This window comes from Alligator mississippiensis, chromosome 1, assembly GCF_030867095.1.
Source record: "Alligator mississippiensis isolate rAllMis1 chromosome 1, rAllMis1, whole genome shotgun sequence".
NCBI classification, from domain to species: domain Eukaryota; kingdom Metazoa; phylum Chordata; order Crocodylia; family Alligatoridae; genus Alligator; species Alligator mississippiensis.
In genome coordinates, this window is record NC_081824.1 from 92,616,057 (window position 1) to 92,638,458 (window position 22,402).

The 22,402-nt window shown below is 48.1% G+C and overlaps 1 protein-coding gene and 1 long non-coding RNA gene across 2 annotated transcripts in view; one reads left to right on the plus strand and one right to left on the minus strand.

Annotated features, from left to right (window-relative positions):
- Nucleotides 1-882: 882 nt before the first annotated feature.
- Nucleotides 883-21,735, minus strand: LOC132252129 (uncharacterized). Its single transcript, XR_009463909.1, has 3 exons — nucleotides 21,658-21,735; nucleotides 4,433-4,546; nucleotides 883-3,178 (listed from the first exon to the last, which is right to left on the minus strand). It is a non-coding gene; the product is annotated as an uncharacterized LOC132252129 (long non-coding RNA).
- CRYBG1 (crystallin beta-gamma domain containing 1) overlaps nucleotides 21,528-22,402 on the plus strand; it is a 146,454-nt gene continuing 145,579 nt past the window's right edge. The window contains exon 1 of the mRNA XM_014605838.3: nucleotides 21,528-21,760. Coding sequence (XP_014461324.2) covers nucleotides 21,570-21,760 — 191 coding nt within the window. The 5' untranslated portion in view covers nucleotides 21,528-21,569. The remainder of the gene's footprint in view (nucleotides 21,761-22,402) is intronic.

The window sequence follows — 22,402 nt, forward strand, 5'->3', positions numbered from 1 at the left end:
ACTTACTATATTTATAAAAAAATATATTATTGATGCTAACATGCAAAATGAAGAAAATAACATGTAGCCATAAGTGCAATATAAATTAAACATATTATATTTGACCTAGTAGCTAAAAGATCTCCAAAGAGTGAATCTATACATGCAAATAAGTGCAACTAAATTTATTGTGCATTAAGCTAATACGCATTAAGTGATTTTTGGCAGGTGTCTACACATGCAGAGACTTGGGACTAACTTTAGGGACTAACTTTAGTCCCAAGTCCCTCCAGTCCTGCTATGTGCCCTTGTGGCCACCGGGGGCAGCTCCAGCCTCCTGCCACATGGCTGTCAGCACTTGGCAGCCACGTTGAAGCCAGACCCAGCTGCCAGCACTTGTCAGCCAGCTTGGAAACTCTGATCCCTGGCCAGCCCCTTCCCTGCCCAGGAATTGTGTGTCCAGCATGGGGGCAGCATATTCCAGCTCCCTACTTCCCCACCCTGCCTCCCTATACCAGGGTTACCCCAGCTGCTACCTCTGCCCCATCCAGCGCCCAGTTGCACCAGACCTGCCCCTGCCAGCAATGACCAGTGCCCTTTGCTGCTGTTGGCCATAGTACAGGTCCTGCTGGATCCTTCCCCCCTGCCTAGGCCCCAGGACAGCCGTGCACCCATCAGCAGGGGCCAGGGAATTGGCTGTGGGAGGCCCTGGTCAACCTCCTCTGGCACTCCCTGCTCCAGCCCACCTGCCCCACTGCCCACACCGCCCTTATCCCTTGTCCACCCTAGCATCCCTTCAGGACATGCATGTGGGTGAAACAGAAAAACTTTATTCCTCTTATAACCCCCAGCCCCACTCCTCCCCTTTTCCCCCTCAACAAATAGAGTTCCCTCCCCACTCCCTCACCAACACATAGTGCCCCTTCACCACTCTTCCCACCCACCACCAATAAAAAGCTCACTTCCCAAAGTGCAAACTATTTACATCAGTCTTAGTCTTTTGATCCTGGCAGGGGGGGGGGGGGGGCAGGGGGCAGAGCCCAGGGGCAAGTGCCCAGCACCCTGGCCTTGGCCCATTCCTGCACAGTTCTGAGGGTGGCAGCAACCACAGAAGCCACAGCAGCTTGTCTCTGGCTGATGGCGGCTGGTGCTGCTCTGGGGCAGGTGGCTCCCCCTCTGGTTGCCTGGGGGGCATGGCCAGAATCCCCTGGTGGTGCCGTGTCTGGCACCTCCAGGTCCTCAGAGGTGTGGCCTTGAGGTGCACCCATGGGGTGCTGGCTGCAGGCACTCTGCCTCCTTTGCCCCCTTCCCAGGGCAGGCCAGGACAGGCCAGGGTGCTGGCAGCACCTGGTGCCACAGCTCCAGACCCTGCTCCCTGCAGGCCAACCACTTTGCTGCACTGACACACCCAGGATCAGGGTATATGGAGCTCCCAGACAACTGGAGTGATGGGTTGGCCATGCCCCTTCCCTCCCCACAAGGGGTCTCTCTCCAGGGAGGTGCCTCTGGGCCAGCCTCCCCCATGCCGCTGCTCTGCCCGAGGCATGCCCCTGCTGCACATAGATTCATAGATTCATAGATGTAGGGTCAGAAGGGACCTTGTAGATCTTCTAGTCTGACCCCCTGCCCTGGGCAGGAGAGAAAACTGGGCTCTAATGACCCCAGCCAGGTAAACGTCGAGCCTCCTCTTAAAGACCCCCAGGGTAGGAGCCATCACCACTTCCCTTGGAAGTTGGTTCCATATCCTAGCCACCCTGACCGTGAAGTAGCGCCTTCTAATGTCTAGTCTAAACCTACTCTCTAGCAACTTATGGCCATTATTCCTTGTTACTCCAGGAGGCACTTGGGAGAACAAGATCTCTCCCAAATCCTGCTGGTCCCCCCTAGTAAGTTTATACATGGCCACCAGGTCCCCCCTCAGCCTTCTCTTGCAAAGGCTGAACAAGTTAAGGTCCCGTAGCCTCTCTTCATAGGGTCTGCCCTGCTGTCCCTGGATCATGCAAGTGGCCCTCCTTTGGACCCTCTCAATGCTGTCCACATCCCTGCTGAAGTGCGGCGCCCAGAACTGGATGCAGTACTCCAGCTACAGCTTGACCACTGTTGCATATAACGGGAGGATCACCTCCTTGGCCCTGCTTATGATGCATCTGTGGATTCAGGACAAGGTACGGTTAGCCCTACTGACTGTGTTCTCACATTGGTGGCCCATGTTCATCTTGGAGTCAGTAATGACTCCAAGATCTCTTTCTGCCACCATGCTTTTGAGAAGGGAGTTCCCCAACCTATAGGTATGCTGCTGGTTCCTACTGCCCAAGTGCAGCACCCTGTACTTGTCAGTATTGGATCCCATCCTATTTTCATTTGCCCACCCCTGTAACCTGTCCAGGTCCTGCTGTAATCTGTCCTTCCCTTCTCATGTGCCCACCTTACCCCAAATCTTGGTGTCGTCTGTGAATTTAAACAGGCTGCTCTTCACCCCATCACCCAAGTCTCTAATAAAGAAATTGAACAGTGCGGGCCCAAGTACTGAGCCCTGGGGGACCCCACTGCCCACTTCCCTCCAGGTCAAAAATGACCACCACCACCACCACCCTCAGCCAATTTGCAATTCATCTGACTGTGTAGGCATCAATGCCACAGTCACCTAGCTTTTTAATAAGAATGGGGTGGGAGACAGTGTCAAAGGCCTTCTTGAAGTCCAGAAAGACTACATCCACCGCGACACCTGCATCCAGGGATTTTGTGACCTGATCGTAGAAGGCAGTCAAGTTCGTCTGACAGGACCTGCCCCTAATGAAACCATGCTGGTTGCCCTTGAGCATCATCCCCGCTGCTGGCCCATCACAGATGTGCTCCTTGATAATCTTCTCAAAGAGATTCCCCAGGATTGAAGTAAGACTAACGGGCCTATAGTTGCCCGGGTCCTCCCTCTTCCCTTTTTTAAAGATGGGGACCACATTGGCCCTCTTCCAGTCATCCGGCACCTGGCCAGAGCACCACAAGTGCTCATAAAGCCGTGCCAGGGGCGCCGCGATAACCCCTGCCAATTCCCTCAACACTGGGGTGGAGAGCATCTGGACCTGCTGATTTGAACACTTCCAACCCCTCCAGAAGTTCACTAACCCAGTCTTCCCTGACCCTAGGCTTGGCGGAGTTTTTCCCAAGTCCGTCCTGAATCTTGGTAGGGGAGTCCCAGTCCCTGCACAAGAAAATAGAGGCGAAGAAATCGTTAAAGAGGTCTGCTTTCTCCTCTGGTGCAGCCACCAGATTGCCAAGCGTATCCTGCAGGGGCCCCCCATTACCCAGGGCCTTCTTAATTCTCCCTATGTATTTAAAAAAGGACTTCTTGTTATCTTTGATCCATGATGCTAGCCCTAGTTCCGTATCTGCCTTAGCTTTCCTAACAGCCCCCCTACAGACCCGAGCAGTGTAGGTATACTCCTCTTTGGTGATAGACCCTTCCTTCCACTGGGTGTACGCCTCCTTTTTGGCAATCAGGCATTCACGAATGCATTTGGTGAGGCTTTTGGGCACTCTTACCCCCTTTGCTTCTTGTTGGGATTGTTGCCCCTTTGCCTCTGAGTATCATCTCCTTAAGGAATGACCACTCATCTTGGGCACCCAGTTCCCCTACTCTCCAGGACCCTAGTGCCTCCCCCACTAATCTTCTCAGCTCATTGAAGTTGGCCCTCTTAAAGTCTAAGGATACTGCCTTGCTGCAGGTCCTTGACACCCTGCACTGGATGGTGAATTCCAGCAAGTGATGATTGCTATCGCCCAGGTGGTCGAGGACCTGGAGTCCCCTCACCAGGTCGTCACCTGTGGCCAGGACCAGGTCCAGCAGGGCATTCCCCCTGGTAGGACTGTGCACCTCTTGGGTTAAGTGGAGGTCCTGTATCTCAGCCAGGAACCTCCGTGAGCGGTCAGACCTAGCTGACTGCTTCTCCCAACAGATGTCCGGGTAATTTAGATCACCCATGACAACTACATCCCTTGCCTTAAGTGCCTCCGCAAGCTGACCCTAGAATTTGTGGTCCAGCTCTTCCCCTTGGTTGGGAGGTCTGTAGTAGACCCCCACCATTAAGTCCCTTTCCCCATGACCCCCCTGTATCCTGACCCAGAGCACTTCAGCCTGCCCCTCCTCTGACCCCATCCTGTTAGTTGAGGATGTGTATTGCTCTGTGACATAGAGTGCCAAACCCCCTCCTTTCCTCCCTGTTCTATCCTGCCTGTATAGCCTATAGCCCCTAATGTTGACCACCCAGTTGTGGGATGAATCCCACCAGCTTTCTGTGAGCCCTACTATGTCCAGGTTTGAACTACCTATCCGGAGGGCAAGTTCCACCTGCTTATTCCCCATACTACAAGCATTGGTGTAGAGGCATTTAAGGTCTTTAATTGGTATGTATACTACCCCCCAATTCTCAAGACTATATGGACCCCTGCTGCTTACCTGGGTACTCCTTGTGTATGTCACCTGTCTTGGTTGGGAGGTGTCCTCATGTCTTCCTGTGGCCCCATCCCCTGGCGAAGCTGGTTTAAAGCATGCCGCACAAGATCGGCCAACCTGGAAGAGAAGACATGCTTGCCTTTAGGAGAGAGGTGTAGCCCATCCCACCCAAGCAAGTCCCCTGCACGAAAGTGTGGGTCATTATCCAGGAACCCAAGGCCTGCCTGGCGGCACCAGCTCCATAACCGCCAGTTGACCTTGCCAATGCAGGCCTCATGTCGCCGTCCATGCCTACTCACCGAAGGAAGAGGAGAATACCACCTGTGCTCCCGTCTCCTTGAGCTTGTCCCCCAGGGCCTTGAAGTCCTTTACGATGAGGTCTGGGTTGCCTCTGGCCGAGTCATTTGTTCCCACATGGATGAGAACCATGGAGTACTCTGTGCCTTGGGTGGTGTGCAATGAGTGGTTTGTGCAGGCAGAGGGATACCTGAGACACGATGCCCTGCTGCTGCTGATCCTCCTGGTGCCCTGGGCATACCTGCACTCCTGAGTTGGGACCCTGAGCTACCCCGCAATCTATACCACTGCCTGGAGGGCCATCTTTGGCAGCACTACATGTCTCTGCCCCCTGCTGCTGAGGAGGGCATTGCTACCAGCATCAATGCCTTCCTCAGCATGTGAGAGACCCATGCCCACCCAGCTGTGGGGACACACACTACTCAATAAAGTTCTGCACTGTGACCCCCATCTCTGCATGCTGTGGTGGGGCAATCCAGGGCCAGGGGAGTGTGGAAGGGCCAGGCAGAGTGGGGCAGGAGAGGCAGGGAAGAGGCTGGGCCTTGACAGGGAGGATGATGAGGATATAGTGTCCTGCACTGGCCCTCTGGGCCCCACCCCCCTCCCTTCCGCTGTTAGGGTAGCTTGTAATATTTATGCTTAAGGTTGTACCTACCTGAGTGGTGAATTACAGTATTATTTAAACTTTTCTTTAGCCTTATTTAATCATTGCTTACGTCTTTGTATAGCCTCATTATTATTTGGACTTCTTATTTTGCTGGTGTCTGCAATATCACCTGGCCTTGAGTTGTTCTCATATTATAGCCTCTTGCAGGCAGTTTATGGCCTTGGGTTTACTCATATGATGTTTCTTTTCTTTTCTATCACTGTGAGAGGTTTTTCTAACATAACATAGTAATAGCCTTGTTACCAGCTCAGATTAACTCAATTTGGCACTAACTGGCTGAATCAGAGGGATGAAATGTTTGCGTATGTTAATGAAAGGTGATAAGAGGAAACCAATGAACAATGCCCAGATTAAGATACCCATAAAGGACCAAATTAGGAGGTGTGCATGTGATGTGTCTGTTGAACAAAAGAATATGCTGACAGGATAAAATATGGACAGTATGCTGACTGAAGGAACATCAATTGGAAGTGAAGAGTCATCAGAGGAGTGAAGTTAAAGAAAAGCATAAAAGGGGGCAGCAAGGAAGTTAATTATGTGTCGTCATAAATCCAGCTTTCAACACCTGTCTGGACCATCCCAGCCAATGACACACCCTTTGCTTCCAGGAACTGATTGGCCACATTTTCTGTTGAGCAAAGTAACATCTGGGATTAAGTGAGATCATTGTACTAAGTGTTTTTTCTCTCTCTGTATATAGAAACTGCTAAGATAACATTTGTTGTATCAATAAAGTCAGTCTTTAGTGTGTTTTCATATTTCACATCCATTTAAGGATTAATTGTGCTTTAACGATCCCACTATCTGGTGGACAGTGGTGCTAACAGCACAGGAGTCCCTGTGTGGCCGCCCCGCACAGCAGCCAGCAGTGCTTGGCAGAGGGTCATAGCCAGGGACTGGGAGCTGTGTGGCAGAGGCAAATGTGCCACAGCACCAGAGCAAATATTATTGTAGCCACTGAAGATAAAGCAGTATATTTGTAACAGAATTTTAAACAAAGTTAAACTAAAAATCAAAGTTAATGTTTTAGCGTTTCAGAAAAGCTGCCACGTTACTTCTTTAAAATAGAGAGAATCTGAAGTCCTAAAACAAGCCATTTTGATTGCTGACCACCCACAAATAAAAAATCAAATTTTGTCTGAGGTAAGGATTTCTTAGGGTAATACCTTTTATCAGACTAACTGCATAATACAGTTAGACAAGTTATGGAATGCAAGACATGCTTCACCTTTAAATTTTAACTATAATTTGATTAACAAATAATATAAACTTAAACTCCTTTGGCTTGTAAAGAATCATGAACATTTTCAAACTTAAACTGTTTTTTTTAAATGAGTTCAAACTTAGACAACAGGGCACTAGTTCTTCATAAATATTATATAGCAATAATAGTAGTTTATTTACAGCTTTCACTAAAACAATACAGTAGCATGAACAATAAAAATATTTGTAATAAAATAACATCTGTAACTTTTGCTAAAAGCAAGGCTGTCCCGGGGGGGAGGGGGGATGAATTGGGGCAAGTGCCCCAGGCCCTGCACTTTGGGGGGCCCCGCAGAGCCAGGCAAAGCAGCCACAGTGACTCTGCCCTACCTCCAGCTTCATATCCAGCCACTCAGCACGCCCCACTCCCCCCTGCCACCAAATCTGCCAGTGGCTTCCTCGCGTCCGGGGGCAGGGCCCCACACAGGCTGATTTGCCAAGTGCCCCGCACCCTGCTCGGGTCGTCTCTGGCTAAAAGCATACAATATCCTTTCTACCAGTTTACATAGTAATGATGATATTAAAAATGTAAAACAAAACAGTGAACAGTAAAACAAAGCAGGGGAATGTCATGTCATATCACATCATGTCTACATTTGCTATGAAAAATTATTTGAAAATATTGCATGCAGTTTGCTTTTTCATATCAATATACCATTACAGTCTAATTAAGCACCTGTACTTCAATATGAAAACAATTACAATATTAGATTTCATACATCCAACACTAATATATGTTTTGATCCCAGAAAGAAATCTGTCTGTACAGACTACTAAGCCACTGCGGAGCTCCACTTATTTCAGCTATATTATTGCATATTATACATGTGTTTCTTCAATTTGTGAATTGACTGCAGCATATACATTTATTTTCATTTCTTTGTACTAATTACTGTTCTTGGGGAATAGGGGTTATACAATTGTTGGACACAAATAGACTCAAATGAAGATTCCAGGTCTGAGCATTAGAGAACTGATAAACAAAAGGCTTCAACTTTGCTGATTTCATTTTCATCTTCAGAAAGGACAGGCTCATCAGAAAGTTCCAGTTGCCAAAAGTGCCCTGGCTAATAAGTTTTGGTATTAAGTAGGCAGACTGTAATAAGCAACACCTGTATATTACTCAGTTAAAGATCATGTGCAGTCTATAGACAGTAAATATTAACAATTTATGATAACCAAATAATTCTAAGCATTGACAGTTTCTGGAGCAATTTTAAAATGTACAGAAAATCAAATGTAACCCTACACATGGGGTCAACAGAAGGGCTATGCACTGTCAAAGGAGCTAGATGTGTGACACAAAAAAAGATAGTTGAAGGAGACTTTCTTGTGGGTATTGTCTTGACATGAACTGACAGGAGGAAAAGGAAAAAAGTTCAATCAGTTCTGTTTGCTTTACAAACTTGCTAGAATAAAATAATGTATGCCAGGAACTCCCAAACATTGCCCAACTGAAATCTATTTGGCATCCTGCCTGGACCTCAAGGGCTGTCTCTCATCTGCATAAAATTGAGCCAAGTACTCCCACTAAGTATAAAGATGAAGTGTTGAATGTTGGTGGTAATAGTCTCTGTGGGTTGCACCTCTATTAAAACAACTGTCATCTGTGCTGTAGAACAGGGGAGGCTGACCTGTGGCATGTATGCTGGAAGTGGCACAGGCAGTCTCTGTGTATGGTACATGACAGATCAAGGAAGGGGCAGGCAACACAGTGACAGATAGGGCAGGAAGCAGAATACAGAGCAGCTGTTTGGGTAGGGAAAGTCATTTGGAGTGGCACTTGGGAAGAATGTGGGGCTAATTTGTGCCACACTTGCCAGAACAAATTGGTCCCCACCGCTCTAGATTAGCATGCAGAAGGCTTAGTATTGTTCTGTCTTATAGATTAACTGGATCAGAGATTCATGAGCTTTCACTAGCAACAATTCACTTCACTGGATGCTAGAATTTCATGGTAGGCATATAGGCCACAAGCCACATTTCGACACCTTCAAAATGCACTGTTTATATATGCATTACATTTATGAAGCTCCATGCATTATTTGTTTAATTATTCTTTATTCCACATTAAGAGATGAGAAACCAATGCGAGAACTTCATGTAGGTAGCAGAAAGAGTGTTTCTTTGAGATATAGTTTATATCAGATCTGAGGGGTTCCAAGCTGGGTGTCTATTTGTACAACAAAAGGGCTTCAATAAAAACTTTGCATTTTACAGAACCAAAGTGGAATAAGAAAATATGCTGGATTTGTTTTAGCATGTCCTCTTTATTATCTGACACCCAATTTATGAGGTTATTTCTGGTGAAAGCCCTTACTCAGACAAAATTACCATTGCTTACATGCCAGTTTTCCCTAGGTAGGTCTACAGCAAAACCTGGCCTATGGGCCAGATCTGGCCTGCCAACTGACTGGATCCGGCCCATGGTGCTTGGCATGGGGCCAAGCCCCACCCATTCCTGCTGGGGCAGCCCATGCCTGCTGGCCCAGGCCCCAACTAGTGCTTGCAGATGTGACGGGCTAGCTGGCAGTGACTTAGCTCAGGGGTTTTGAAAGGGCAAAAGATGATTGGAGGGCTTAGGATTCCCTTTCCTCACCAATCTGGTAATGATTTGGCCCAGGGGTTTTGAAAGAGTAAAAGATGATTGGAGGACTTGGGATTCCCTTTCCTCACCAATCAGGCCCCAGAGACTCACCCTCCATGTCCCCTGATTGGCCCCGTGGGTCACCAGGAGAGACTCAGAAGAGACTAGCAAGGGACCACAAGGAAGGAGCTTCAAAGAGCTGGCAAGAGCTGGGCCAGCGGGGCAGGAGCAGTTGCCCCAGAAGAACCTGAAAGAGTGGGACCTGCAGGCAGCAGTTGGACCCTCAGCAGCGTGGCGTGTGGCCGGCAGGAGTGGCTTCCCACTGGGCTCCAGGATCGCCTATGAGAGTCTGTGGCCGGCAGGAGAGGCTGCCCCGCTCCAGCAAGGATCTGAGCAGTGACCTGAGAGGTTCCTAGCTCTGTTTCCAGCTCCTCCAGTAAGAGGCCAGGCAGCTCGACATGAGGCTGGAGCTCCTGGAAGGTCAAGACCCCTAGCAGCCTGGCGTAGTACTAGTACTAGTGCCTGTATGGTAGAGCTTCTGTCTAACATGTGGGAGCTCTGAGTACAAGTCCCAGCTGTAGTGGCTTGGGGTGAGTGAGCTAACAAGGAGAAATTCTTCTTGCAGTAGAAAGGGGCCCTTGTGTTTTCCCCCTTTCTCCCCCTCCAGGTACCTAAGCCCTATATTCCTGTCATTTGACATTTTGTATTTTGTGCCTTTTATATTTCACCAACCAGTATTGTTTGTTCTGCTGTTTTTGTTTTACATTTTGGTTAACCCTGTCTTTTGTCAACTGGATGAATATGTCTATTATTGTAAGCGTCTAACCTTTGTTGAATCCTGCCCCCTTGGGGCATTGTAATGTCCCCTATACCCCCTGATTTATACTGGTTATGTTCCCAGTATTGTTCTCTCATTAAAAAGTATATGGTTAAGTCCCCATTGGTGGTCTGGCTGTGCTCTATAGGGGGAGCGCTTGTGCATCTGCTGTGATGCCTTCAATTGGAGAGGGGATACCTCTTGGAGTACCACCCGGGTTACACAGCTTCCGGCAGGGCTTTTCCTGGTGCTGCTCTGCTCCCCGCACCTCCAGTGGGAACCTCTCTCCTGTGCCCCACCTTCCCGCTCTCGTGGAGCAGCACAACACAGGCAGGAGTGGGAGAAGGAGCCACTCCTGCAGGCAAAGGGAGCAAAGCAACACCTGGCTGACTGTAGACACACCAGGAACAGCACTGCTGGAAGCTACACATGCTGTCCAGGGCCTGGGCCAGCAGGGCTGTTCTGCTCTCCTTACCTCCAGCTGTGACTCCTGCTTCTGTCACATGTGGAGTGGAGTGGAGTGGAGTGGAGTGGAGTGGAGTGGAGTGGGGGAGCCACAGACCACATCAACCGGACAAGATCTGCTGAATGTCACCAGAGTCTGTGGGGAGGGATTTCATGTGATTCTAAGGGGTTTTTTTGGCACATTTTTAAAATACTTTAATTTTAAAATTAAGTAGCAATAGGATGTTTTGTAGTAAACCCAAATGGTAATTTATGATTATTTATTTATAAGTGTCATGGGTGACCTAAACTACCCTGACATCTGCTGGGAGGAGCAGTCAGCCAAATCTAAGTAGGTTCTTAACCTGCATACAGGGCCTCCATCTAACGCAGGAGGTTTACAGTCCCACTAGGGGAAACACCTTACTGGGCTTGGTGTTAGCTACAAGGGATGACCTGGTGGGGAATCTGCAGGTAGAAGGTAACCTAGGGGATAATGACCATCGATTGATCGAATTCACTTTCTGGTGAAGGGTGGGTAAGCTAACCAGCAGGGCTGAAGTGCTAGACTTCAGAAAGACTAACTTCAGTGCGCTCAGGAGATTAGTTAGTGAGGCATTAAAGCTCAAGAGCATTGGCGAAATGGGGGTCCAGGAAGGGTAGTCATTCCTCAAGGGAGCGATCCTACGGGCACAGAAGGAGACAATCCTATTGTGCATAAAAGGGGGCAAAAGTGCCAAGAAGCCTTCTTGGCTGAACAGGGAAGTCCAGGAAAGCCTAAGGGCAAAGAAAGAGGTATACAGGATGTGGAAACAGGGTAGCTACCAAGGAGGTGTATACTACGGCCGTGCGAGGCTTCAGACCGTGCTTCAGATCTGGAGAAGATTTGGAAGGTTTGGATGCCAAACCAGCATGTCCGGATCAAAACACTGGCTTTTTTAGGCTTTCCGAAGCAGTTCGGAGCTTCCGAACCGCTTTGGAAAAGCTTCGGAGCCGCTTCGGAGATCTGGCCATAGGGTATAACGGGGAATCAATTAAATATCTATACCTTTGTTGTTTTTTGTCTGATTTGGGTGAAACTTGCAGAGGTGATAGCCTCTGCTGGGAGCATGAAGCCTGCCAAGTTTCAAGAAGATAGGTAAAGGGGTTTGGGGGACACTGCACCCCAAATTCTTGAAAGCAAAACTCATGTCGTGTGTGTGTTACACCACAGGGGGGTGAAAACGGCAGGGGTGGTAGCCCCTGCTGAGGCCATGAAGCCTGCCAAGTTTCAAGGTGATAGGTGCAGAGGTTTGTGAGGAGCTGCACCTCAAGCTGCTGACAGGCAAAACTCGTGACTTAGATGACCCTGTGCATGTTAAGGGGCAACGGGCTAAAAACTGCAGGGGTGGTGGCCCCTGCTGAGGCCACAAGGCCATTATACCCTATGGCCAGATCTCCAAGGTGGCTCTGAAGCTTCAGAGCTGCTTCGGCCGGATCAAAGTGGGAAACTGATCCGGAGTTCCGGATCAGATCCCTGCCATCTGAAGTGGACGGATCTGAAGCCGAATTGAATAGCTGCCTACTCGCACAGGCCTAGAGTATACCTCCCTGGCTTGTACTTGCAGGGAATCAGTTAGGAAGGTGAAAGCAGGATTTGAACTTAGGCCGGCAACAAAAATTTAGGTTTTTTAGTTATGTTTAGGTATATAGGTAGCAAAAGGAAGGTGCAGGATAGCATAGGACCCCTACAGGACAAACTAGGGCAATTGGTGACAGAGTGGGAACAAAGCTGAACTCTTCAATGAGTTATTTGCATCTGTATTCCTAGACACAGACCAAGACAAATCTCCCAATTGGATCATAGATAGACACAGGAGAGACACCAGCCCACCACTGTTAGCTCAGACTTAGTGAAGGGGCACTTGGAGGGGCCGGATGTGTTCAAATCAGCAGGCCCAGATGAATTTCATCCAAGGGTGCTGAAGAAATTAGCCAATGTCATAGCAGAGTTGCTGGCATGGCTGTTCAAGCACTCATGGTGCTCCAGTCAGGTCCCAGAGGACTGGAAAATGGCCAATGTGGTCCCTATTTTTCAGAAGGGGAGCAGGGAGGAACCAGGAAACTACAGGCTAGTCTCACCTCTATCCTTGGAAAAACTCTGGAAAAAATCATTAAGGATCACATTTGTGGGAGTCCAGCAGGAGAAATAATGCTGAAAGGAAATCAGCATGAGCTCACTGCAGGTAGATCCTGCCTCACTAGCCTTGTTTCTTTTTATGACCAGGTCACAAAATGCTTAGACACTGGAGTCAAGGTAGATGTCATCTCCCTGGACTTTAAGAAGGCCTTCGATAAGGTATCACATTCTGGTCTCATAAATAAACTTAGAGGTTGTGATGGATGATTATACAATCAGGTGGGTGGCAAATTGGCTTAGGGGTCGCACCCAGAGAGTGGTGGTGGATGGGACATTATTAACCTGGAAAGATGTGGGCAGTGAGTCCCACAAGGCTTGGTCCTTGGACCGGTGCTATTCAAAGTCTTCATCAGTGACTTGGATGAGGGTGTGGAGTGTACCCTGTCCAAGTTCGCAGATGATACCAAATTATGGGGCAAAGTTAACACAGCAGAGGGTGGGGAACAGATCCAGGCAGATCTGGACAGGTTGGACAAATGTGCAGAACGAAATAGGATGCAGTTCAACTAAGACAAGTGCAAAATGCTACACCTGGCAAAAAGAACCACCAACACACTTCCAGGTTGGGTGATGAGCTCTTCAATAAGTATTTTGTCTCTGTCTTCTTAAATAGGAATCTACACGAACCCTCAATATGCATCACGGACATCAACAAGGGGAACATCAGCCAACCAATGGTCTCAGTGCTGATACAGTAAAAGGACCCTTGGAGGGACTGGACATGTTCAGATCACTGGGACCAGAGGGACTCCACCCATGGGTAATGAAGGAATTAGAGCACTCATGGTGCTCGGGTCAGGTCCCGGAGGATTGTAAGAGAGCCGATGTTGTCCCAATCTTTAAGAAGGCGAGGAAGGAGGATCTGGGGAACTATAGACCAGTCAGCCTTACCTCTATCCCAGGGAAAATCCTAGAAAAAATTGTCAAGGAACACATCTGTGGGAGCCCACTAGCTAATGTGATGCAGAGGGGCAACCAACATGGGTTTATAGCAGGCAGGTCCTGTTTGACTAACCTAGTTTCTTTTTATGACAAGGCCACCAAATGTTTAGATGCAGGAGTCAAAGTGGATGTTAACTATCTGGACTTCAAGAAAGCCTTTGACACGGTATCCCATACCATCCTTATTAATAAACTGAAGAGATTTGTCATGGATGATTGTACGATAGAATGGCTAGCAAGCTGGCTCAGGGGTTGCACTTAGAGGGTGGTGGTGGATGGGTCAGTGTCAACCTGGAAAGATGTGTGCAGCGGAGTCCCTTAGGGCTCAGTTTTGGGGCTGATGCTGTTCAACATCTTCATGAGTGATCTGGATGAGCGGGTGGGAAGCACCCTGTCCAAATTCACAGATGATACTAAATTATGGGGTGAAGCTTACACCCTGGAGAGGAGGAACCAGATCCAGGCTGACCTAGACAGGTTGGGGAAGTGGGCAGAGAGCAACAGGATGCAATTCAATAAGGACAAGTGCAAGGTGCTGCATCTAGGGAGGAAAAACTGCCATCATACCTATAGGCTGGGAGGTGACCTTCTCAGCATCACTGAGGCAGAGAGAGATCTTGGAGTCACTATTGACTCCAGGATGAACATGGGTCATCAGTGTGGTGAAGTAGTCAGCAGAGCCAATTGCACCTTGTTGTGCATCCATAGGGACTTCACAAACAGATCCAGGGAGGTGATTCTCCCTCTCTACACAGCACTGGTCAGGCCACAGCTGGAGTACTGTGTCCAGTTCTGGATGCTGCAGTTCAAGCAGGATGTGGACAACCTGGAGAGGGTTCAAAGAAGAGTCACTCATCTGATTGGAGGTCTGAAGGGAAGGCCCTATGAGGAAAGGCTAAAGGACCTTAACTTTTTCAGCCTCTCCAAGAGAAGGTTGAGAGGGGACCTTGTGGTGGCATACAAATTCATAAGGGGGGAGCAACACAAAGTAGGCAATGATCTGTTTACCAGGGCACCCCCTGGAATAACAAGGAACAATGACAATAAGCTATTGAAGAGTAGGTTTAGACTGGACATTAGAAAAAAGTTCTTCACGGTCAGGGTTGCCAGAATCTGGAATGGGCTTCCAAGGGAGGTGGTGCTCACCACATCCTTGGGTGTCTTCAAGAGGAGACTGGACAGGCACCTGGCTGGGATCACATGATCCCAGGTTTGGTGACCCTTTTCTTGCCTGCCGGGGCAGGGGGTCAGACTAGATGGCCCACTGAGGTCCCTTCTGACCCCGGAATCTGTGAATTTATGACCTTAGCAGCACAGTTGAATCCAAGATGAACATGAGCCGTCCACATGACAAAGAGATCAACAAGGCTAATCGCACTTTATCATGCATTACCAGGTGCATGATGAACAGGTTCAGGGAGGTGATGCTCCCCCTCTATGCGGCACTGGTCAGGCCGCAGTTGAAGTATTGCATCCAGTTTTGGGCGCCGCACTTCAAGAGGGGGTGCGGAGAATCTTGGAAGGATTCAGAGGAGGGCCATTCTGTATGGCCAGAGGCCTGCAGGCAAGGCCCTACAAGGAGAGACTGAGGGACCTAGATCTCTTCAGCCTTTGCAAGAGAAGGCTGAGAGGTGATCTTGTAGCTACCTATAAATTCATCAGGGGAGGGCAGCAGGGAATAGGAGATGCTCTATTTACTAGGGCACCCCCTGGAGTAACTAGGAACAATGGCCACAAATTGACGGAGAGCAGATTGAGGTTGGACGTTAGAAAGAACTTCTTTACTGTAAGGGTTACCAGAATCTGGAATGGGCTTCCAAGGAAGATAGTGCTCTCCCTTACCTTGGGGATCTTCAAGAGGAGACTGAACAAACACCTAGTTGGGGATGTCTGACCTCAGTGCTCTTTCCTGCCGAGGGCAGGGGGTCGGACTCAATGAGCTACTGAAGTCCCTTCCAACTCTAACATCTATGAATCTATAAGTGGCATAAATGTACAGAGTACTTAGACAAATAAAACCAGTATTTCTTCCATACAGTTTTAAATCTATTTATCAATGGAATTTCATAAATATTGCATAATGTTAGATCTTAGTTTGTTATTCAGAACAATGTTTCTGTTCTGAAATAATAGTAATGGAGGTGCAACAATTGAATAATTCATGCTGGCTCACACCTAAATCATTCAGTTCCTGTTACAGTTCTGGAATTTGTCTGATGATTATTGCATTAATTATGCCTTAATCTATTTGTGTGTATGTGTGTATATATGTGAGTGTGTGTATGAGCGTGTGCATATATGTATATATACATGTAAATGTATATAGATATATGTATGTGGTTTGTCGGCTGGACAAATGAGCAATATTGTCTGGACAGCCAGATATGATAAATGGATAATGACATTGTGGTCAGTTCTAATCCGAACATTTTGAGAAGAGAGAACATTCTAATAGCTATTCAGTCTTTTCCATTTTATTTGAATTAAAGTGGAAAAAGATAGATAGTTACTTGCATGATCTTTTTCTTTTAGATTAAAGAATTATTGCAACATTAAATTTCTTTAGACAAAAAGCTGGATAAGAGGTAGTCAACCCCTAGCACAGGTGCCAAAACATGGCTTGTGAAGGCATTTTGCTTTGCACACATGCCTCAGGGTGGATGGTGGGGAAGGGGCCAGCGCTGTGCTGCCACAACAAGGATCGGACCCCTCACAGCTCTCCTGCTGCCTGTCCCTGGCACACCAACATCTTACAAGTTGAGGTTGCATGTGTTTATGCCCAAAAATACTACCAACCCCTGAGCTAGACTGACTTGTTTAGGTAAGTATATGTCCAGCCTGCTAGAGTACAACCTGAGCATCATTTAAAGTTCTTAAATAACTGGCACTTCCAGGACTGCCATGGTATAGAAGATCACTTAGTAAGTGCTTTTTAAAAGAAAAGTATAATGCATTTTCCAACTAAAATTAGGGTTCTACATCCATGCTTAGGTATCTGAAGATCAATAGCTTTTTTTTTGTAGAAGTTGTGTACCAATAGTTCTCATTATACTGAGATGATTTCTTATTTAAAAATCAGGTCATGTACATATAGGATCAGTTTTATGCACACATCTTAAAAACTTTTAGCCAATGTTAAAAAAGATGTGCAATGGATGATTATAGTTCATATTTGTGGGGGACACATTATTATATATATTGTGCTTCCTACTATATCTATATACATAATGGGAAGACCTAATATTACATATCTTGCAGGTCATTTGAAAGCCTGATTTGCTACTTTCAATGGTTCTGCCAGATGTAGAGCCAAATCCCTGTTCCTCTTGGATAGCTTGTTAGTAATGACAGTGGAGGTTGCCATGAGAAAACTTAGTGGAGGGAGGGGAGGTAGAATGAGAAAAACAAGATACATACAGTCAACATCATGATATTGCATTATTTGCTACTGTCATTTTGTCTTGTCTATTTGAATTGTAAGGTCTTTATAAGGCCAGATACCTTGGCAATATTACCTGTTTGTTTCATGGCATCTAGCACAAGATGCTAATAAAAACAAATATTTGATTAAAACAATAAATCTGCTGGCTCTTTCAGTCAGTACACAGCAGGACACAATGACAATGCTATGTTTATGCCAGGCAGATTGTTAAACACACAGAGTTTGTACAAGAGAGTCTGAACCCTCTGTCCTCTGCAGTTCTTCAAAATATGAAAAACAGAAATATGGAAAATAGCATTCTCAGACTTGCAGAGGGACAGGGTTATGGGCATTCAGCAGGCTATGTATAATGTAAACCCAGGCCAAGTCTGTCACAAACTAGAGCTTTGCAGAGGACCCAATTGATCAAGCAAATAACGCTTAAATATTTAACTACTGTGATGACATAAGTAAATAGCTCCACATTACTAGAGCAAGTTGAGGTCAGGAATTTGTTTCCTCACTCATCATGCATTTCCTTGAGGCCACAGCTCTTTTCCATGGACTATTTTGGCACTTGACATTTACTACACACCACCTGTGTTAATGTGAAAGCAGGGGGTGTGGAATCTCTTTCTGAAGGCTAGCCTATACTCAAGTACATTCAAATAAGTGCAACTCAGGAAAATGACTTTATTTGCAGATCCTGTTTGGATCTACAAATACCTAGGCTGAAAGAGTAACATAGATATGATTGATTAGCTGGACCAACTTCCTTCTATATTTTGACTTTCCCTGCCTTATTTTCACAACCCCCTCTGTCTACAGTAATGATGTCCATGTTTGTACTCCCTCCCATAAAACTCACACATTCATTTGTACAAATGAGAAGGTTCAAGTGTATTATTTGTCAATTAGCCAGGAAAACTAGAATACTAAGTATCTGATGGCATAACTTGTATCTTATTTTGAAATAGAAACATCATACCCAGTGCTTTGAACTAAACGTAGTGTATATTTCTTTATAGCTCAGTACCATAAAGATGTTGAACAAGATAAATTTAAAGAACTTATGGCAGTAGGATTAAAGAGCTATATATGTGTTTTGGTTTTCACTTGGATAAAGGGAGAATACATTTGTCTGCAAGTATTACATTCATCAAAGAAAAGAAGGAATTAGAGCTGTTAAATGAATTATAAGTAGAATGACATTGAGCAAAGGGCAGATTAGCCTGATACCTTTTCTTAGCAGTGGTTTATGAAGCTCTTGCTACATTAGTTTTAGCATACCAACACACACACACACACACGCACGAACACACACACACACACACACGCGCGCGCGCGCATCAGGTAAAGTTAGCCTCATCTGTGTTCTAATATTTTGTGGGTTTTACTATGGGTAAGACAACAGGATTATTAGTACTGTGCTAAAGAATCTTATTTGAGGTCATATTAAAATACAGGTGCCCTAACTATCACACAGTAATGGAATACTTTGGTTATAATCTTAGTATAGACGGTGCCTTGACTTAGAAGTGGAATTAGTAGAAACCTCAAAACTTGAATCAATTAAAAATGGATGGACAGTGCACTTGAGAATATAGGGAACAATTCTGTCCTGAGAGGTGGTTAAGATGACCTAAAATGAGCTTTTCCATTATTAATATGTGGGGCAACTTGTGCCTGCTTGCATTCATGCCTAACTCCTGTTGATGTGAAGGTACTAATTGGTCTGTGCTTCAAAGAGAAAAAAAAACACTAGATGAGGCAAGCAATTGTTTCTTAGAGGGAACATTTCTTTTAAGGCTGTAGATGCCAAAATAAATTGAAGGTGGTACTGATTAACTGTACACAATAACTGCCAAGCTTTGCAATTCCCTTTTAGGGTCAAAGTTGGCTCACTTTGTTGAAGAACCCAAGAAACAGGTTATTTTGAACCAGTAGTTCTCAACTTTTTTAGATTCAAGGCACCCCTCATTGGACTTGAGACACCCCTCCATAACTTTTGTGAATTGAGTGGCATCCAATTTAAAAAACTAATTTATATATTACACTTATTACCTGTTTGCACAGAAGCTGAACAGTAGGGGTGGAGAATCATCCAAGCAGGGGCAAGCCTAAGCCTGTGCTTATCTGCTTAATTCATCTGCTTATCTCCTCATACCTTGCTTATTTCCTCACACCTCAGGGCACCCTTCAAAGGATCTGGTGGTATACTCCAGGGTTGAGAATCACTGTTTTAAGCAGATCTGGTTTAATGCACAGTAAATTGGCAAGACATTTGATATCTTCCCTGGTGCATAAAGTGGCTGCTCTTGTGTTTAAGTACTGAAACTTGTAGCTTTCTAATGCAACAACTCCACTCTTGGCACAAGTGGCTAGTGATGGTAGAGGCTTGTCACTGAGAGAAAAGAAGCTGGCACAGACAAATCTAGATTTTTGAAAAAGGGGGCGCAGAGGGTGAGGTGCATCACCACCTACGAAACATCACGTGTTATAATAAACTAGAAGCTGTGCTACTGACCTAGGGTTCTATTGAAGCAAAAACAAACATAATTTCCTTAGAATGAGTTAAAAATGATCTGCAGGGCTGTGAAATAGAAGCTTCCCTATCAGGAGTACTGAACAGACAGCAGAACTGAGAAACAAAGGCTAGCTTGATTGGTGGAACATCAAGCCCATTCAAGAGAAGAGAGGGTCGTTAATGCCTGTGAAATGAAGAGTCATCCTCATACAAAAGTAGGGCTGGAAGAGACCCCCAGAGGTCATCTAGTCCAGTGGTTCTCAAACTTTTTTGTACCAGGAGCCATTTGTAAACACTGATGGCCAATCCTGACCCTGTAAATAGTTTAAGTAGAAAACAGTGGCCCTGACAGTGCCTCTCACTCCCAACCCACTGCCCCCCTGCCCCCCATGCTGGCTAGGGAAAACCCACAGTTTCCCACATGTTTCTCCTTTAAAGGAGAATCCGTTTTTAAAGTTTCTTCTCAAACCTTTTCATATATTCTTGCAACCCACAGGTTGAGAAATGCTAATCTAGTCCATCCCCCTGCCAGAGCAGGATCATCCTTATCCAAACCATCCTATACAATCCATAATCTCAACTCTACGGAAGACTGACACAACGCAGGCCTAACAACATGGGTGACTGGGGGGGGTCACAGTTTGTGGGCGGCAGCATCGGCCGTGTCAGTGGCAGGGTGGTGAGCAGCGACTGCCCGCAGAAGCTGGTGGCAGCATCGGGGGGGGATGACAAGTGGTGACCGCCTGCAGAAACCAGCATTGGCACGGCAAGTGGCAACCGCTTGCAGAAGCTGGTGGTGGTGGCAGGGAGGAAAGGGGTGGCGAGTGGCAACTGCCCGCAGAAGCCAGTGGTGGCCACCAATCTCAGAGAGGGTACGTGTCCACCCTGCCCCCCCCCATACCCCCCTACCTGTCGCCTATGCCTAACACCTTAACCTGCCACAGGAAAAGCAGGGGAACCACAGCAGCCAGCATCCTGCTTCTATGAGACATTGGCAATATAGATTTCCCTTGCCAACTGCTGGGGTTAGGTTCCTGAAAGTTCCCGTGGTTGGCAAAACCGTGGTTGGCAAGACAAAAGGCTTATGAGGAAAATGGCAGGTGGCAGGCTGATGCGCACCCACGGTAAACCATGGTTACTCAAATCGGTATACTGTGGTAGCCAAAATTGTATACAGAATATTAAGCGTGGATATTCAAAACCGTGGTTGGCGAGGGAAACCTGCATATGCCCAAGAGGTCCCAGGCAAAGGGCCCTGCCCCCCTGCTACAGAGGAAGGCAACTCCCCCCTCCTCAACCAATCTGACCATGAGGTAAAATCCCTTCCTGGCCCTAAAAATGGCAATTGGTCTGAACCTGAACCAAGGGGTGAGACCCTCTAGCCAGGGCTGCGGGCCCAGCAGGTGCACTGGCACACACCTCAGCTAAAACCTCCAGCCTGGGCTGCAGCCAACACCCAAAGCCTCTGAGGGAGGCTTCAAAACACCCTGCCCCATGTTTAGCAGGGATGAGGTAGATGCAAAGGAGTCAAGAGACTCCCTCAGCAGCTGCCTGACTACAAGGGCCGCCGCCGTGAAACTCGGGGCGGAGCAGGGCTGCAAGTGGACGTGTCCCCTCTCCCCGGGCGCCCCGGACCGGCTGTTTGCTGGGAAGAGCAGAGGGACGGGGCGGGCGGCTGCGCCCGGGGACAAGAGGCTAATGGGTGGCTAATGGGGAACGCGAGCCTCTCCCTTCCTGTGCAAGACACGGGGAACCTGCTGGGGCGGCGGGGAGGGATTAAGGACCGCGGGAGGGAGGGAACTGCTTGAGCCAACAAGCCACGACCCACGCGGGGGTGCGGGGACACGAGGCTCAAGGAGCTGCCGCGGCTGCGGACCCGCCAGGGAGAGCGCGGCAGGGCGGCTGGCCCCGAGGACGTGCCCCGGCCATGCAGCAGGGCGGAGGGCTCCGCAGGCTCCTGCACCGCGGCGGCGCCGACCAGCCGCCGCCGCACACCATGGGCCGGGAGTCGCCGTCCCCCCCGCGCCGCGCGCGCCCCGAGCCTCATGGCGGCTCTCCCGCGGGGCAGCCCAGGAAGCGCTCACCCTTCAGCCCCTGGCGCCTGCGGAGGAAGCAGCCGCCGGAGGACGGCGAGGGGCTGCCCCCGTCCTGCTCCGCCTCGCCCCTCTGCGCCGCCTCCGGGGACAGGTAAGAGCTGTGACGTGCCCCGGCCCCAATGCAGGGCAGCTGTCCGCGCTACTTGCCCAGCCGCTGCTCCCGGCTCGTCCCGCCTCCCCGTGGGGTGGGTGGCCCACACCTGAGCTGCGGCCACCTGGGTAAAACACTCACACGCTCTCTCTGGGAAGCAGACACACACACATACACTCTTGGAAGCAGACAGCACGCACACACATACACATACGCGGAAGCAGACGGCCCCCCCCCCCCCACACACACACACACACGCTTGGAAGCAGACAGCACACAGACACACATACTTGGAAGCAGACAGCGCACTCGTGCACACACACTTTTGGAAGCAGGCAAACCCTATGTCAGACCCAGTTAGCTCCCCCTTTGAGCCTCCTCTCTGTGCTGCTGCGTAACCAGGCCACGCTCTGGGACGTGGGCCCGTGCCCACCAAGCAGAGCGATCAGCCCCACTTCAAAAGAGGGGGGCATAAAAGGGGCAGCAGTGGTTGCTTGGGACACCTGGGAGACAAAACAGGGATGGGAGTGAGGGTCAGTGGTTGATAACGGGTGCCCCAGAGGACGGGGGCACTGAACACAGCATGCTGGACAGTGCCCGCCAGCCCTTGAATGAGTCCAAGGAGCCAGAGGACACTGCCTG